Raw genomic sequence first — 19,118 nt, forward strand, 5'->3', positions numbered from 1 at the left:
GCTGAAGCGCCAAAAATTAATCCCTGAAAAGTGCTCCACAGATTAAAAGAACATCTACCACTCAAAACAACAGGTTGCTGAGTTCCAATTTTCCTGCTTTAATTTAGTGATAGCGTTTTTTTTATTTTATTGAAATTCACCTTATGAGATATTTAGTAGTAATTAGTACGTCTATTTTGATTTTAGTTCCAATTAAGCTATAATTTATTTTTCTCATCATCATTAGGCATGAATAAAGTAGTAGATTTTTAGAATAAAGAAGTAATCTATATTTTTTTCGAGTTCTTAATAATAAAATTTATAATCAATTACATGTGGTGGCAATACTTTTTGTTTTCTGAATGAATGCTTGAACAGTGCATAAATTGTATTTTGAATTTGATGAATATTGGCTCCTGAAAGGATGAGGAACACGAAAAATATTATTGATGATCTGAAAAATCATGAAATTGATTCTTGAAGCAAGAAAAAGCAATTCAAAAAAAAAAATATTCACAAGCCATGAGCACTAGCCAAGAGTAAAAAAAGGGGATTCAAGGCTTTGAGCATCAATGGATAGGAGGGCCCAAGGAAACAAAATCCAGGCCTAAGCGGCTAAACCAAGCTGTCCCTAACCATATGCTTGTGGCATGCAGGTCCAAGTTACAAGCTTGAGACTGAGTGGTTAAAGTCGTGATCCAAAGCAAAAGAGTGTGCTTAAGAGCTCTGGACACCACTAACTGGGGACTTTAGCAAAGCTGAGTCATAATCTGAAAAGGTTCACCCAGTTATGTGTCTGTGGCATTTATGTATCCGGTGGTAATACTGGAAGACAAAGTGCTTAGGGCCACGGCCAAGACTCATAAAATAACTGTGTTCAAGAATCAACATACTACACTAGGAGAGTCAATAATACTATCTGAATTCTGAGTTCCTAAGGATGCCAATCATTCTGAAAATTTAAAAATACAGGGAGATGCCAAAACTGTTCAGAGGCAAAAAGCTACAAGCCCTGCTCATCTAATAAGAATCTGAGCTTCATTTAAAACTCGAGAATATTATTACTTCTTTATTTCTGTTAAAACCTATTTTATTCATCTAGTTGCTTGAGGACAAGCAACAGTTTAAGTTTGGTGTTGTGATGAGCGAATATTTTATACGCTTTTTGGGGGTAATTTCATGTAGATTTTAGCATGTTTTAATTAGTTTTTAGTTAAATATTATTATTTTTTAGGCAAAAATCATATTTCTGGACTTTACTATGAGTGTGTGTATTTTTCTATAATTTCAGGTATTTTCTGGCTGAAATTGAGGGAGCTGAGCAAAAATCTGACTTAGGCTGAAAAAGGACTGCTGATGCTGTTGGATCCTGACCTCCCTGCACTCGAAATGGATTTTCTGGAGCTACAGGAGTCCAATTGGCGCGCTCTCAACGGCGTTGGAAAGTAGACATCCAGGGCTTTCCAGCAATATATAATAGTCCATATTTTGCGCAAGGATAGACGACGTAACTTGGCGTTAAACGCCAAGTTCATGCTGCTGTCTGGAGTTAAACGCCAGAAAAACGTCATGATCCGGAGTTGAACGCCCAAAACACGTCATAACCTGGAGTTTGACGCCAGGAAAGGCCTCCACACGTGGAAAGCATTAGTCTCAGCCCCAGCACACACCAAGTGGGCCCCAGAAGTGGATTTCTGCACCAATTATCTTAGTTTATTCATTTTCTGTAAACCTAGGTTACTAGTTTACTATTTAAACAACTTTTACAGACATTTCTTGGACCTCATGACATTTTTAGATCTGAATTACATACTTTTGACGGCATGAGTCTCTAAACTCCATTGTTGGGGGTGAGGAGCTCTGCAGCGTCTCGATGAATTAATACAATTCCTTTATTTTCCATTCAAACACGCTTACTCGTATCTAAGATGTTCATTCGCGCTTAATTGTGAAGAAGGTGATGATCCGTGACACTCATCACCTTCATCAATCCATGAACGTGTGCCTGACAACCACCTCCGTTCTATATCAGACTGAATGAGTATCTCTTAGATTCCTAATCAGAATCTTCGTGGTATAAGCCAGATGGATGGCGGCATTCATGAGAATCCGGAAAGTCTAAACCTTGTCTGTGGTATTCCGAGTAGGATTCCGGGATTGAATGGCTGTGACGTGCTTCAAACTCCTGAGGGCTGGGCGTTAGTGACAGACGCAAAAGAATCAATGGATTCTATTCCAACCTGATTGAGAACCGACAGATGATTAGCCGTGCTGTGACAGAGCATAGGAACGTTTTCACTGAGAGGATGGGAGGTAGCCATTGACAACGGTGACACCCTACATAGAGCTTGCTATAGAATGGGTTTTGCGTGTGGAGAAAGGATTTCAAGGAAGAGTTGAAATTTAGAGGACAAAGCATCTCCAAAACTCCAACATATTTCTCACTACTACACAACAAGTAACGCTATTATTCCCTATTATTTTAACTTACAATTTTAAATACTTTGGCTTCTTACAAATAAATCCAAATAACTTTATTAGCCTCCTGACTAAGATTAATAAAATAACATTGATTGCTTCAAACCAATAATCTCCGTGGGATCGACCCTTACTCACGTAAGGTATTACTTGGACGACCCAGTGCACTTGCTGGTTAGTTGAATGGAGTTGTGAACATACTAAAGATCAAAAGATAGAAATCACAATTTCGTCCACCAGTCGACGAGCGAGTGCCTCGCACCCGACCGCCCGGGTCGGATGGTTAGCGGGTCGGGTAGGCCCATGATCCTTTTGAGCCGGGCTGTAACAAAATACATGCACAACTTATATGCAAACGAAAATAACAAGTCTCTCTTTTCAGAGAGTAGAAAGAACTAAAATATTAGAATTAGTATATTCTAATGTATGTTGTATGATTGGCTAACTATAAGTGAAAAGAAATATATTGTAACATTCATTGATAATTTTAGTAGGTATTATTATATGTATATTTGATGCATTACAAAGAGTGCGTCATTAAGCAACTATTTAGTATTCAACAACTCTACAACTTTTAAAATACGACAATAATAATATTTTTGAATTAATAATGTTATCAATTAATATATTATTACTTGATTTGATAAAATTCCAAAAATTTTCTAATTCTATGAACTCTAATTTGAATTTATAGATACCCATAATATAGGCATGACAAAAATTGAAGATATAGTAGTTAATTATTAAACTAAAGAGATACTTCAAAGTCTTAATAATGAAATATGGTATGTTGTGTGAGGATATATGTTGAGGAGTAAGGAAAAAGAAGAATGGATAAAGAAAAAAAATAAAGGAGAGGAACTTTGTTTGAAAAAAGAAGAAAGAATGAAACAAGTAAAGAAATAGAGGGGAGGATAAGGTGTTTTGGTAGAAAAATATTAGGGAAAAAGAAAGCAAAGTGCGGGCACATGTCCCTCTCTAACACTTTGTTTAGATATAAAATGAAAAATGGATGGAAAGAAAATGGGTGGAAAGAAAATGAGAAGAAAGAAAATAGAAGAAAAAGTTAATTTTTTTTTGTGTTGTTTGGATGAAGAGAAAATAAAGGAAAGAAAGTAGAAAGAATTTTTTTTTTTTTTGGATAGAAGGAAAAATAAGAGAAGAGAACATCATACCTAAATAAAATTACATTAATAACCTTTATAAATTATAATATACCAATGTTATAATGACAAATTTGTAATTTTGCCCATTTTTCACTCCAATCTAAGTTTTCTTCTAAATTTTAGAGAGAAAATTTTAATATGGACCCCACATGTACTTTTACATTTTCCATTCATTTTCTTTCTTCATCCAAACAATGAAAAACTAATTCTTTTCATCTATTTTCTTCTTTTTCATTTTCTTTCCTTTCTCCATCCATTTTCTTCTCCTTCATTTTCTTTCCTTCCAAATTCTTAAACAAAGTGTAAGTGACCCATACATCTCTCTTTTTTTCTTTTTTTCTTTTATTACAACAGCGCATCAAAATGGCACGACAACGACATATTGACACGGGGTGTGTGGTGGATCCAACGGCAACAACAGCAAATCTAAAACAACATGGCATCAATGGTTCAGAACGGACATGCGTTTTTTTTCTTTCTTGAAGAAATGAATATGCTCCCATTTCTCATTTTCATCTCTACAACTGCTAATATGATGCAAGGCAGCAAATCAAGGGTGTCATTAAGATTTAAGAATGATATACTATTATTAGGGTTATGTCGGAGCTGGGCTATTTCTCTATTTGGCCCAACGAATTTGTTTTTTCTTTCTTGTTACCCAGACCAAAAGGAAAAAAAAGACTTATCTTTTTATGATGTCTATTTATTTTTTTTTGTCATATATTACATTATTGATAGTAAAACGGGTCGCATCCGCTAGGTCAGCCTACTAAAACTACCAAAAAAAAGAGGGTTGCTGATGAGCGGATAATTTATACGCTTTTTGGCATTGTTTTTAGGTAGTTTCTAGTAGGATCTAGCTACTTTTAGGGATGTTTTCATTAGTTTTTATGCAAAATTCACATTTCTGGACTTTACTATGAGTTTGTATATTTTTCTATGATTTTAGGTATTTTCTAGATGAAATTAAGGGACTTGAGCAAAAATCTGATTCAGGCTGAAAAAGGACTGCTGATGCTGTTGGATTCTGACCTCCCTGTACTCGAAATGGATTTTCTGGAGCTACAGAACTCCAAATGACACGCTCTCAACGGAGTTGGAAAGTAGACATCCAGGGCTTTCCAGCAATATATAATAATCCATACTTTGTTCGAGCTTAGACGATGCAAACTGGCGTTCAACGCCAGTTCCATGCTGCATTCTGGAGTAAAACGCCAGAAACACGTCACAAACTAGAGTTAAACGCCAAAAACACGTTACAACTTGGCGTTTAACCCCCAAGAGAAGCCTCTGCACGTGTAAAGCTCAAGCTCAGCCCAAGCACACACCAAAGTGGGCCCCGGAAGTGGATTTCTATATTTAGACTTATTTCTGTAAACCCTAGTAACTAGTCTAGTATAAATAGGACATTTTTCTATTGTATTAGACATCTTGGTATCGATCTTTAGACTAGTCTTTTGACCATTCGGTCTTTTGATCATTCATGGGGGCTGGCCATTCGGCCATGCCTGGACCATCACTTATGTATTTTCAACGGTGGAGTTTCTACACACCATAGATTAAGGGTGTGGAGCTCTACTGTACCTCGAGTTTTAATGCAATTACTACTATTTTCTTCAGCTTATTCTTCTTCTAAGATATTCGTTGCACTTCAACCTGATGGATGTGATGATTCGTGACACTCATCATCATCCATCCTTATGAACGCGTGCTTGACAACCACTTCCGTTCTACCTTAGATCGAGCGTGTATCTCTTGGATTCCTTAATCAGAGTCTTCGTGGTATAAGCTAGAATTATTGGCGGCCATTCTTGAAAATCCGGAAAGTCTAAACCTTGTCTGTGGTATTCTGAGTAGGATTCAAGGATTGAATGACTGTGACGAGCTTCAAACTCGCTATTGTTGGGCGTAGTGACAGACGCAAAAGAATCAATGGATTCTATTCCAACATGATCGAGAACCGACAGATGATTAACTGTGCTGTGACAAGAGCATTTGGACCATTTTCACTGAGAGGATGGGAAGTAGCCAATGACAACGGTGATGCCCTGCATACAACTAGCCATGGAAAGGAATAAGAAGGATTGGATGAAAGCAGTAGGAAAGCAGAGATTCAGAAGGAACACAGCATCTCCGTACACTTATCTGAAATTCCTACTAATGATTTACATAAGTATCTCTATCTTTATTTTATGCTTTATTTATTATTATTTTCGAAAACCATTACAACCATTTGAATTCGCCTAACTGAGATTTACAAGATGACCATAACTTGCTTCATAACAACAATCTCCGTGGGATTGACCCTTACTCATGTAAGGTTTATTACTTGGACGACTCAGTGCACTTGCTGGTTAGTTGTGCGAAGTTGTGAAGAATGTGAGTGAACCACAGTAGTGTGCACCAAGTTTTTGGAGCCATTGCTAAGAATTGTTCAAATTATGAAAAGAGTAAATCACAATTTTGCCTATCAAGTTTTTGGCACCGTTGCCGAGGATTGTTTGAGTTTGGACAACTGACGGTTCATCTTGTTGCTCAGATTAGGTAATTTTCTTTTCAAAAATTTTTCAAAAAAATTTTCTCTTTGTTTTCGTTCTTCAAAAAAAATTTAATTTTTGAAAAAAAATCCAAAAAAATTAATAAAATCATAAAAACCAAAAATATTTTTGTGTTTGTTGTTTGAGTCTTGAGTCAATTTTTAAGTTTGGTGTCAATTGCATGTTTTAAAAACTTTTGCATTTTTTGAAAATCCATGCATGTGTTCTTCATGATCTTCAAGTTGTTCTTGGTAAGTCCTCTTGTTTGATCTTTATGTTTTCTTGTTTTGTGTTTTTTTTTTGTTGTTTTTCATATGCATTTTTATATTCATAGTGTCTAAGCATTAAAAATTTCTAAGTTTGGTGTCTTGCATGTTTTTCTTTTCTTGAAAATTTTCAAAAATAAGTCTTGATGTTCATCTTGATCTTCAAAGTGTTCTTGGTGTTCATCTTGACATTCAAAGTGTTCTTGCATGCATTATGTGTTTTGATCTTAATTTTACATGTCTTGTGTCAATCTTGCTGTTTATTCAAAAAAAAAAAGAGAAAAACACAAATACGACATCTTTTTCTTTTTTCTCTATCATCATTAAAAATTCAAAAAAAATATCTTTTCCTTATTTCTCTCATAAATTTTGAAATCTTGGGGTTGATTTAGTCAAAAATTTTTAAAAATAAGTTGTTTCTTGTTAGTCAAGTCAAGATTTCAATTTTAAAAATCCTATCTTTTCAAAATCTTTTTCAAAAATCAAATCTTTTTTCATTTTTTATTTATTTTTGAAATTTTTAAAATTAATTTTTCAAAATCTTTTTCTTAATTTCATTTCAAATTTTCAAAAACTTTGCTAACAACTAATGTGATTGATTAAAAAATTTGAAGTTTGTTACTTTCTTGTTAAGAAAGGTTCAATCTTTAAATTCTAGAATCATATATTTTAGTTTCTTGTTAGTCAAGTAATCAATTTTAATTTTAAAAATCGAATCTTTTTCAATCATATCTTTTTTAATCATGTTTTTTCAAAATTTATTTCAAAAATCTTCTCTAACTTCTTATCTTTTCAAAATTGATTTTCAAATCTTTTTCAACTAACTAATTGACTTTTTGTTTGTTTTACTATTTCTTATCTTTTTCAAAACTACCTAACTAATTTTATCTCTCTAATTTTCGAAAACTCCTCTCCCTTTTTCCGAAATTCTTTTTAATTAACTAATTGTTTCAAATTTTAATTTTAATTTTATTTCTTCTCTCAATTTTCAAAAATCACTAACTGTTTTTTTTAAAACAATTTTCGAATTTCTCCCTCTCTCATCTTCTTCTATTTATTTAATTAATTACTAACACTCTTCTCTTCATCTTAAAATTCGAACCCTCTCTTCTCTCTGAGTTCGAATTTTTCTCTTTTCCTTCTTCTATTCTTTTCTTTTTCTACTAACATAAAGGAATCTCTCTACTGTGGTAAAGAGGATCCCTATTATTATTTTCTGTTCCCTTCTTTTTCATATGAGCAAGAGCAAGGACAAGAATATTTTTGTTGAAGCAGATCCTGAACCTGAAAGGACTCTGAAGAGGAAACTAAGAGAAGCTAAATTACAACAATCCAGAGACAACCTTACAAAAATTTTCGAAAAGGAAGAGGAGATGGCAGCCAAAAATAATAATGTAAGAAGGATGCTTGGTGATTATACTACACCTACTTCCAAATTTGATGGAAGAAGCATCTCAATCCCTGCCATTGGAGCAAACAATTTTGAGCTGAAGCCTCAACTAGTTGCTCTAATGCAACAGAACTGCAAGTTTCATGGACTTCCATCAGAAGATCCCTATCAATTTTTAACTGAGTTCTTGCAGATCTGTGAGACTGTTAAGACTAATAGAGTAGATCCTGAAGTCTACAGGCTCATGCTTTTTCCTTTTGCTGTAAGAGATAGAGCTAGAACATGGTTGGTCTCACAACCTAAAGATAGCTTGGACTCTTGGGATAAGCTGGTCACGGCCTTCTTGGCTAAGGTCTTTCCTCCTCAAAAGCTGAGCAAGCTTAGAGTGGATGTTCAGACCTTCAAACAAAAAGATGGTGAATCCCTCTATGAAGCTTGGGAAAGATACAAGCAGATGACCAAAAGGTGTCCTTCTGACATGCTTTCAGAGTGGATCATTTTGGATATATTCTGTTATGGTCTATTTGAGTTCTCTAAGATGTCACAGGACCATTCTGCAGGTGGATCTATTCACCTAAAGAAAATGCTTGCAGAAGCTCAAGAACTCATTGACATGGTTGCAAATAACCAATTCATGTACACTTCTGAGAGGAATTCTGTGAGTAATGGGACACCTCAGAGGAAGGGAGTTCTTAAAATTGATGCTCTGAATGCCATATTGGCTCAGAATAAAATGGTTACTCAGCAAGTCAACATGATTTCTCAAAGTCTAAATGGATGGCAAAATTCATCCAACAGTACTAAAGAGGCATCTTCTGAAGAAGAAGCTTATGATCCTGAGAACCCTGCAATGGCAGAGGTGAATTAGATGGGTGAACCCTATGGGAACACCTATAATTCTTCATAGAGAATTTATCCAAACTTCTCATGGAAGGATCAATAAAAGCCCCAACAAGGCTTTAATAATGGTGGAAGAAACAAGCTTAGCAATAACAAGCCTTTTCCATCATCTTCTTAGCAACAGACAGAGCATTCTGAGCAGATCTCCTCTAGCTTAGCAAACATAGTCTCTGATCTGTCTAAGGCAACTTTAAGTTTAATGAGTAAAACAAGGTCATCCATCAGAAATTTGGAGGCACAAGTGGGCCAGCTGAGTAAGAAAATCACTGAAACTCTTCCTAGTACTCTCCCAAGCAATACTGAAGAGAATCCAAAAAGAGTGTGCAAGGCCATTGACATAATCAAAATGGCCGAACCTAGAGAGGAAGGGGAGGATGTGAATCTCAATGAGGAAGACCTCATGGGACGTCTCCTAGACAAGAAGGAGTTCCCTATTAAGGACCTAAAGGAATCTGAGGCTCATATAGAGACCATAGAGATTCCTTTAAACCTCCTTTTGCCATTCATGAGCTCTGAAAACTATTCTTCCTCTGAAGAGGATGAAGATGTAACTGGAGAGTAAGTTGCTCAATATCTAGGAGCTATCATGAAGCTGAATGCCAAGTTGTTTGGTAATGAGACTTGGGAAGATGCACCTCCCTTGCTCATTAGTGAACTAGATACATGGGTTCAGCAAACTTTACCTCAAAAGAAACAAGATCCTGGTAAATTATTAATATCCTGTACCATAGGCACCATGACCTTTGAGAAGGCTCTGTGTGACCTGGGGTCAGGTATAAATCTTATGCCACTCTCTGTAATAGAGAAGCTGGGGATCTTTGAGGTACAGGTTGCCACATTCTCATTAGAGATGGCAAACAAGTCAATAAGACAAGCTTATAGATTGGTAGAGGACGTGTTAGTGAATGTTAAAGGCCTTTACATCCCTGCTAATTTCATAATCTTAGACACTAGGAAGGATAAGGATGAATCCATCATCCTTGGAAGACCCTTCCTAGCCACAGCAGGAGCTGTGATTGATGTTGACAGAGGAGAGCTAGTCCTTCAATTGAATGGGGACAACCTGGTGTTTAAAGCTCAAGGATCTTCCTCTGCAACCATGGAGAGGAAGCATGAAAAGCTTCTCTCAATACAGAGTCAAACAGAGCCCCCACAATCAAACTCTAAGTTTGGTGTTGGGAGGCCACAACCAAACTCTAAGTTTGGTGTTGAACCCTCACATTCAAACTCTAAGTTTGGTGTTGGGAGGTCCCAATAATGCTCTGATGATTTGTGAGCTCCATGAGAGCTCACTGTCAAGCTATTGACATTAAAGAAGCGCTTATTGGAAGGCAACCCAATTTTTATTTATCTATATTTTTATTGTTCTTTTATGTTTTATTAGGTTCATGATCATGTAGAGTCACAAAACAATTACTAAAATTAAAAACAGAATAAAAAACAGCAGAAGAAATAGCACACCCTGGAGGAAGAGCTTACTGGCATTTAAATGCCAGTAAGGAGCATCTGGCTGGCGTTCAATGCCAGAACAGAGCATGAATCTGGCATTGATCGCCAGAAACAAGCAGCAGTCTGGCGTTTAAACGCCAGGATTACACCCTGAGGAGAGCTGGCGTTAAACGTCAGAAACAAGCATGGAACTGGCGTTTAACGCCAGAAACATGCTATAGATTGGTGTTGAACGCCCAAAACAAGCATAGAGCTGGCGTTGAACGCCAGAAACAAGCATCAAATTGGCGTTAAATGCCAGGATTGCATGCAGAGGGCATTTTACACCCCTAATTGGTGCAGGGATGATAAATCCTTGACACCTCAAGATCTGTGGACCCCACAGGATCCCCACCTACCTCAACTCACCTTCTCTCTTCTTCACACAATCTAATAACACTCTTTCCCAAAAAAACCTTCACCAATCACCTCAATCTCTCTTCCCCATCACCTCCTCACCACTCACATCCATTCACTCTTCCCCAAAAATCCCACCTACCTTCAAATTTAAAATCCCTTTCCCACCCAAACCCACCCTAATGACCGAACCTACTACCCTCTCCCTCCACTATATAAACCCCTCTATCCTTCTTCATTTTCACACATCACAACCCTCTCTTCTCCCCTTTGGCCGAATACACACCACTCTCCCTCTCCTTTATATCTTCTTCTTCTTCTTCTATTCTTTCTTTTCTTTGCTCGAGGGCGAGCAACATTCTATGTTTGGTGTGGTAAAAGAATAGCTTTTTTGTTTCTCCATAACCATCTATGGCACCTAAGGCCAGAGAAACCTCTAGAAAGAGGAAAGGGAAGACAAAAGCTTCCACTTCCGAGTCATGGGAGATGGAGAGATTCATCTCAAAGGTCCATCAAGACCACTTCCATGAAGTTGTGGCCAAGAAGAAGGTGATCCCTGAGGTCCCTTTCATGCTCAAGAAAAATGAGTATCTGGAGATCCGATATGAGATCCAAAGAAGAGGTTGGGAAGTTCTGACCAACCCCATTCAACAAGTCGGAATCTTAATGGTTCAAGAGTTCTATGCCAATGCATGGATCACTAGGAACCATGATCAAAGTATGAACCCGAATCCAAAGAATTATCTTACAATGGTTCAGGGAAAATACTTAGATTTCAGTCCAGAAAATGTAAGGTTGGCGTTCAACTTGCCTATGATGCAAGAAGATGCACGCCCCTACACTAGAAAGGTCAACTTTGATCAAAGGTTGGACCAATTCCTCATGAACATATGTGTGGAAGGAGCTCAGTGGAAAAGAGACTCAAAAGGCAAGCCGGTTCAATTGAGAAGACTGGACCTTAAGCCTGTGGCTAGAGGATGGTTGGAATTCATCCAACGCTCTATCATCCCCACTAGCAACCGATCCAAAGTAACTGTGGATCGGGCTATCATGATCCATAGCATCATGATTGGAGAGGAATTAGAAGTTCATGAAGTCATCTCTCTAGAACTCTACAAAGTAGCCGAAAAGCCCTCCACCTTGTATTAAACATCTTGGTATCGATCTTTAGACTAGTCTTTTGACCATTCGGTCTTTTGATCATTCATGGGGGCTGGCCATTCGGCCATGCCTGGACCATCACTTATGTATTTTCAATGGTGGAGTTTCTACACACCATAGATTAAGGGTGTGGAGCTCTGCTGTACCTCGAGTTTTAATGCAATTACTACTATTTTCTATTCAATTAAGCTTATTCTTGTTCTAAGATATTCATTGCACTTCAACCTGATGGATGTGATGATCCGTGACACTCATCATCATCCATCCTTATGAACACGTGCTTGACAACCACTTCCGTTCTACCTTAGATCGAGCGTGTATCTCTTGATTCCTTAATCAGAGTCTTCGTGGTATAAGCTAGAATTATTGGCGGCCATTCTTGAGAATCCGGAAAGTCTAAACCTTGTCTGTGGTATTCCGAGTAGGATTCAGGGATTGAATAACTGTGACGAGCTTCAAACTCGCGATTGTTGGGCGTAGTGACAAACGCAAAAGAATCAATGGATTCTATTCCAACATGATCGAGAACCGACAGATGATTAGCCGTGCTGTGACAAGAGCATTTGGACCATTTTCACTGAGAGGATGGGAAGTAGCCATTGACAACGGTGATGCCCTACATACAGCTTGCCATGGAAAGGAATAAGAAGAATTGGATGAAAGCAGTAGAAAAGCAGAGATTCAGAAGGAACACAGCATCTCCGTACACTTATCTGAAATTCCTACCAATGATTTACATAAGTATCTGTATCTTTATTTTATGCTTTATTTATTATTATTTTCGAAAACCATTACAACGATTTGAATTTGCCTAACTGAGATTTACAAGATGACCATAGCTTGCTTCATACCAACAATCTCCGTGGGATCGACCCTTACTCACGTAAGGTTTATTACTTGGATGACCCAGTGCACTTGCTGGTTAGTTGTGCGAAGTTGTGAAGAATGTGAGTGAACCATAGTAGTGTGCACCAAGTTTTTGGAGCCATTGCTAAGAATTGTTCAAATTATGAAAAGAGTGAATCACAATTTTGCCTATCAGCTGCGCTAAGATTTTGAACCTGCTAAAATAAAAATCCTTGGAGTGGTTGTAGCTGCATCGCTTGGGTATGTGTCAGAAGGGATGTGACCAGAAAGATGGATAGATATGCTAGATATCGCTCAAAATTGACAAATGGGTGCAAAGAGTTGAAGTCTGGTAAGTCTGGTAGAATGGCACAATGTCTATCAAAAAAGATGTATGTACTGATAGTAGTAGGTGTTTCTAAGAAAGCACTGACCACGTCGATATATAGGTGCCAAATTGCCAATAATGTCCTTAAAGAATGTGCGTGAAAGTGATCATCATCCCCATCTGTAATGTATAGAAGGTAGGAAGGAAACATAAGAACACATATAGGGAGATACAATCTTAGTAAGAGAATAGGTCAAATACATGAGCACGTATCTAGATGCACCTTAAAAATTTGTGTTGGAGCGAGAATGCAAACCATCAGTCATGTCAAGTTATCCGACCTTACATAAATAATAAGAAGATCCGGCCTCAAATGACTATAGTCTTGCCAAGAATTTTTCTCTGTCAGTGCTATTGATGTTTCTGATTTTTTTATTATTGTTTAATTTCAAATTTTATAAAATTAGTGAATATGAAATAGATATGATATTCTAGAGTGTGATTACATTGCTTGAAATCATCAATTTCAATTTGAATTTAAATATGTTGCTTGAAATTTTTTATTCTAACGTTGAAATTTGAATTCAAAATTTAAATTTTGAGATGTGACAGATTTGTTGAAAACTAGATATAATATGAATTTATGTTTTTATGTTAATTTAAATTTAAAAAAATTGAGTAGATGCCACAACTCGCCGACTTACTCCGTTTTATGTTGGTTTTGAGTGAGGCGAGTAATCATCTTTGTCACCCCTAGATTACATCCATAATCAAAATATTAATATAAATAAAATATAATTCATATAATCTAAAATAAATATATGCTGAGATATGAGGAATTCTCCACGTACAAGTGTTTTCCCATACAAGTCATTTATTTCTTCTTCTTTTTCTTTCTCTATGCCTCCTCTTTTTCTTCTCCTTCTTCTTCTTTTTCCGTACCTCCTCTTCTTCTTCTTCTTCTTCTTCGTTTTTGAAGTATTTCATCTTCATCGTCGTGTTTCTCCTCGTTCTTCTTTTTGATTTTGCAACATTATGTATTTTTTTTCTTCTTTGTTTGATTTTTTCCTCCCAAAAAGAATTATGAGAATATAAAATAAGAAAATGAAGAAGAAGAAGAAGCAGCAGAAGATGAGGAGGAGAAAGAGGAAGAGTTCTGAATTATGCATAAGGTGTACTTCAACGAAATTTGGGTGTATTTTTTAAATTCTTTGGGTGTATTTTTGTAATTTTTTGGGTAAATTTCTGTAATCTTTTGGGTGTATTTCTGTAATCGGTTGGGTGTATTTTTGAAGGTCCATTATCTTCAAAACGATTTCAAAGCTTGATTTCAGAAACCATGAAAATCGAAAAAAAAAGAAGAAGAAAGAATACCAATAATAAATGCAGATAAAACAACGAATGAAAAGGCAAAGAGAGAACGCACGAAGAGATCGAACAAATTTGACAAAAAATTCGTTTTCATGGAGGAAGAAGAAGAAGAGTAGGAGAAGAAGGAGAAAAAGAAGGAAGAGGAGGAGGAGAAGGAGGAATGCGAAGCACACCATAGAAATCGTATATGGGCCAGCATGCTTTTTGTTAAATTTCTCCCAACTTATATGACTTGTAAACTAAATGACTTGTATGTGTAGCACTCCTCGTGAAATATATATTTGTGTTAAAAAGAAAAAATAACTTTGAATTTACTATAAGCCTATAAGCTTTTAATAAATTATTCCAAATTGCCAAAAAACTTTAGTCAAATGATTATAATTATAATATAATGCTAATATAAAATTTTTATTTAAAAGAGTGTAATGTCACATACTAATTAAAATAATAATACTAAAATTTAACTATTTCATTCTTTTATGTTTATAATATTTTTATATATTATTTTATTATAATGTAGTTATTTTAATTTAACTATGATTACTAAAGTATATTAAAGACTCATTTGGTTTTCAAAATCATGCTTGAAAGAAAAACAATTTACATTACAATAGAAAATATGACTTTCTTTAAGAAAATAGACAAGGAATATAAATTAATTCACTTGAACCAATTCAACTTTGATTGGTTTGGTTCCCTTCAGTTTTGATGGAGAAAATACCTGAATCGGAACCAATACGAACTAATGAAATTTCGTTGAATTGGAGTTAGTTTTCCTGTAAAATTCAATCCAAATCACCTTATTACGCATTTACCAAATTGAATAGATTTCCTTTGTTTGGTTCACGTCTTGATGAAAAAAAAATAATAATAAAATAAAATAAAATAAAATTGGCCAACATATTAGCCACATTGAACCTTATCTCAAGAAATTAAATAAGTATACGAGGTAATATTTAATTTAGTTTCTCAATTTATATGCAAATTTTAATTTAATTTTTAAAATTTTAATTGTTTTTATTTAATTTTTAAATTTTGTAAAAGTGATATATAATTTTTGAGATAATTTTGGACGCACAAATATTAAGAGAACGCTGATGTGAATAGCTAGATGTCAAGTTAGATTCTGTAAAATAACGTCATCTTTATTTTGGCATTCGAATAATCTAAAAAAAATCATAAATAGTATTTATTAAAACTTTTCCTTCTAAAGCAAGTGATCTAGCGTCGATTTTAGGATATTTGAGCGCCAAAATTATAACGATGTCATTTTATAAAGTTCAAGGATTAAAAAAAGGCAATTAAAATTTCAGAGCCTAAATTAAAGTTTAAGTACAATTTCAAAGACCAAATTCAATATTAACTCTAAATGTATATTGGAATAGTTTTAATTTTTTTTAGAAATATAATAAAATAATTATTTCAATTTCTAATATATAATCAACTTGAATTGATTTAAGCTTAGTTTGGTAAAACTTTTATTTTTCAAAAGTAGTTTATAAAAGTTGACTTTTAAAAGATGGCTTTTTAAAAATTGTAGTATTTATATTTAGTAAATCAAATAAAAAATAACTTTTAGTTTTAATAAATACAAGCAACATCGATTACGTTTGGTAAAATAGCTTTTAAAATTTAAAAATACTATAATAAACATAAATATAAGTATTAAATTTAAAAATTAGTTAACATATGAAGTTATATTAAACTTTTAAATTTTAAAAAGTATAAGTTAACTTTGAAAAGCTCTATGCTTTCAAAAGTATTCCAATATTTTAAAAGTTGCAAGTACAAGCACATAATCTTTTTATTTACTAAACACAAAATGAAGAGTTTGAACTTTTAAAGAATATAAACACTTTTTCAAAAAATTTTACCAAACTAAACTTTAGTAATTAATTTCTTAGTCCACTTAAATAAACGTAGAAATTTGAATTATATATTGAGGGATATTATAGAAAAAAAATTCCATTACATATTTTTTTTTGTAGTAATTCTACACGAGTTAATTGTTCATGTATTTGACCTTAAATTAATTTTTGAACATTAGCATTCTCTCTTTAGTAATTAATTGTTCATGTATTATTGAGTTCATTGACTTCATTCCCCATGATTGAAGCATTGCTGCAAACCCATCTTCCCACCTCAATGCTTACGTGCCCATTACCCATCCTTCAACCACTGAGAGCAAAATCACCATCCATCAATGGCTTTCATCCTACTTTCCATAAGCGCAACCAAACTCTCAAACTTGAGCCACCCCATTACTCTGAATTCTCTTCTCTCTCAACCACCTTTGAGCAGAACAACAATCCTCTTTATCACTGGCCTCAGCTCATTCAGCTCTCAATTGGGTCCCAAGATTACATGCTGGCTCAGGCAACTCACGCCTCTTTAATCAAATCTGGTTGTGATGGTGAACTCTTTGTTGTTAACAATCTAGTGAATTTGTACTCAAAATTCAGCAACATGGGTGATGCACAGAAGGTGTTTGACGAAATGCTTGTGAGGAGCACGGTCACTTGGACTACCCTTATGAAGGGGTATTTGAGGATTAGTGATGTTGAATCTGTTTTTGGTGTTGTGCGTGATATGTGTGAGCTTGGAGAGAAGTTCAATGAGCATACATGCTCAGTGATGCTGCAGGCATGTAAATCACCAGAGGATGGTGTTTTCGGCAAGCAGGTTCATTCTCTTGTTGTGAAAAATGGGCTTCAGGAGAATGTTGTTCTGGCCACTTCATTGGTTTCTATGTACTCTAAAAGCGGAGACTTGGGGAGTGCAGAGAAAGTTTTCAATGGCATAAGTGTTAAAGATGTGCAGAGCATAAATTATATGATCTTGGAATATGGCAATGCTGGCTTAGGAAGTAAAGCCTTTGAGATCTTTGTGGATATGCTAGACTCTGGATTGAACCCAAGTGATTACACTATTACAAATTTGATTAGTTCATGTGATTCAAGTATGGGAATCTATATAGGGAAGCAAATACATGGGCTTGCCGTAAAGTTAGGCTTTATGGGCCAAACATCTATCGGAAATGCGTTAATTACATTGTACGCACAAGAAGGAATAGTCAAAGAGGCTGAGAAACTGTTTGTTAAAATCGACAGGAAGTCTTTGATTTCTTGGTCTGCACTTCTATCGGCATTTGTTAAGAATGGTTGCGCTAGTAGAGCCCTTGAGCTTTTCATAAATATGCTTGAGGAGGGTGTGCCTCTTGATTCTGGTTGTCTCGGCACTGTGCTTGATGGATGTTCAGTGTGCAATAATATGGAGTTTGGGCTTCAAATTCATGGACTTGGAATGAAGCTTGGCCATATCTCAGATGTAAATAGCGGTACTGCTTTAATAGATTTGTATGCTAAATGTGGGACTTTGCACTCTGCACGAACAGTTTTTGACAAGCTCCCAAAAAAAACTATTGCTTCATTTAATGCTATTCTAGTTGGATACTTAAATTCAGAATTAAGAGATGATGAGGAAGATCCTTTAGTCTTTTTCAACAGAATGAGAGTCGGTGGTATGCAACCAGATTGGATAACATTTTCGCGGCTCCTGAGTTTATCTGCCAACCAAGCTTCCTTAGTAGCAGGGGAGAGTCTTCATGCTTATGCTATTAAGCTGGGACTAGAAGATGATACGGCTGTATGCAATGCGGCAATTACCATGTATGCTAAATGTGGCTGTGTGCAGGATGCTAATAAAATATTCTGTCTAATGAACCGTGATTGCGTGACTTGGAATGCCATAATTTCTGCTTATGCACTTCATGGTGATGGAAGCAAAGCACTTTCGCTTTTTGAGAATATGAAGGAAGAGGGATTCGATCCTGATGAGATTACAATGTTGGCTGTTCTCCAAGCATGTAGTTACACAGGTTTATGTAAAAGTGGATTAAGCTTATTCAATGAAATGGAACACAAGTATGGGATCAAGCCTGTGATTGAGCATTACTCATTTATAGTTGATCTCTTAGGCCGCGCAGGAAACCTGTCGAAAGCCATTGATATCATCAATGAGAGCCCATTTCCTGAATCATCTTTGCTTTGGAGGGCTTTTGTCAATTCCTGTAAGTTGTGTGGCGATTTACAACTTGGAAAGTGGGCTTCTGAAAAATTGCTCGACTTAGCACCCAATGAGGCTTCCTCTTACATACTCGTATCGAATATGTATGCAGAAGGAGGCTTGCCAGAAGAGGCCGCAAAGGTGAGAACGGCTATGAATGACTTGAAGTTAAACAAAGAAACTGGTTTGAGCTGGATTGAGATAGACAATGAGGTTCACTATTTTATTGCAAATGACAAAGACCATCTACAAAGTAGACAAATTTATTCTAATTTGGAGCTGTTAAGAAATGAAATGCATTGGTGCTGTGAAAACAGAAACAATATGATCTCAGGTTTTTTGTGACTGCATGGCATAAATCCAGTGCCACTATTATAATTATCAAGTTAAATTGCGGACATTATATTCTTTGGGTACAATTCTTCTCCAAACCCTGTGTAAACACGGGATGCTTGTGCATCGAACTGCTCTTTTTTTTATGACATAAATCCAGTTGAGTTGCCTTGTTCATTTCATTAGCCAGATATTATTTGCAGGTAGTTGAGGAGCGATCCACATGTAGATAACTCACTGATAACAGTTTTCTCATTTTAAATGTAGTGATTCTGTAATATTTATTGTACAGTGAGTTTTGTTTTTGCAGAAGTCTTTTGAATTAGAAACTGTTGCAACATGTTTTATACTCTACTCCAGATATCTATTATCTGTTAATATGTAATAAGCAACTAGTGCTTGATTCATTGCTCAACAAGTACGGCTGTACATGGTTATGGATAGTCCAAAAAT

General features: G+C 35.6%; 1 protein-coding gene and 1 non-coding gene across 2 annotated transcripts; one reads left to right on the plus strand and one right to left on the minus strand.

Annotated features, from left to right (window-relative positions):
- Positions 1-8,192: 8,192 nt before the first annotated feature.
- Positions 8,193-8,300, minus strand: LOC130963856 (small nucleolar RNA R71). Its single transcript, XR_009079974.1, has one exon. It is a non-coding gene; the product is annotated as a small nucleolar RNA R71 (small nucleolar RNA).
- Positions 8,301-16,373: 8,073 nt separating this feature from the next.
- On the plus strand, positions 16,374-18,677 carry LOC130963055 (pentatricopeptide repeat-containing protein At5g27110-like). Its single transcript, XM_057889204.1, has one exon. The coding sequence runs from the start codon at positions 16,374-16,376 to the stop codon at positions 18,675-18,677; it is 2,304 nt and encodes a 767-aa protein (XP_057745187.1).
- The last annotated feature ends 441 nt before the right edge of the window (positions 18,678-19,118 follow it).

This window comes from Arachis stenosperma, chromosome 2, assembly GCF_014773155.1.
Source record: "Arachis stenosperma cultivar V10309 chromosome 2, arast.V10309.gnm1.PFL2, whole genome shotgun sequence".
NCBI classification, from domain to species: domain Eukaryota; kingdom Viridiplantae; phylum Streptophyta; class Magnoliopsida; order Fabales; family Fabaceae; genus Arachis; species Arachis stenosperma.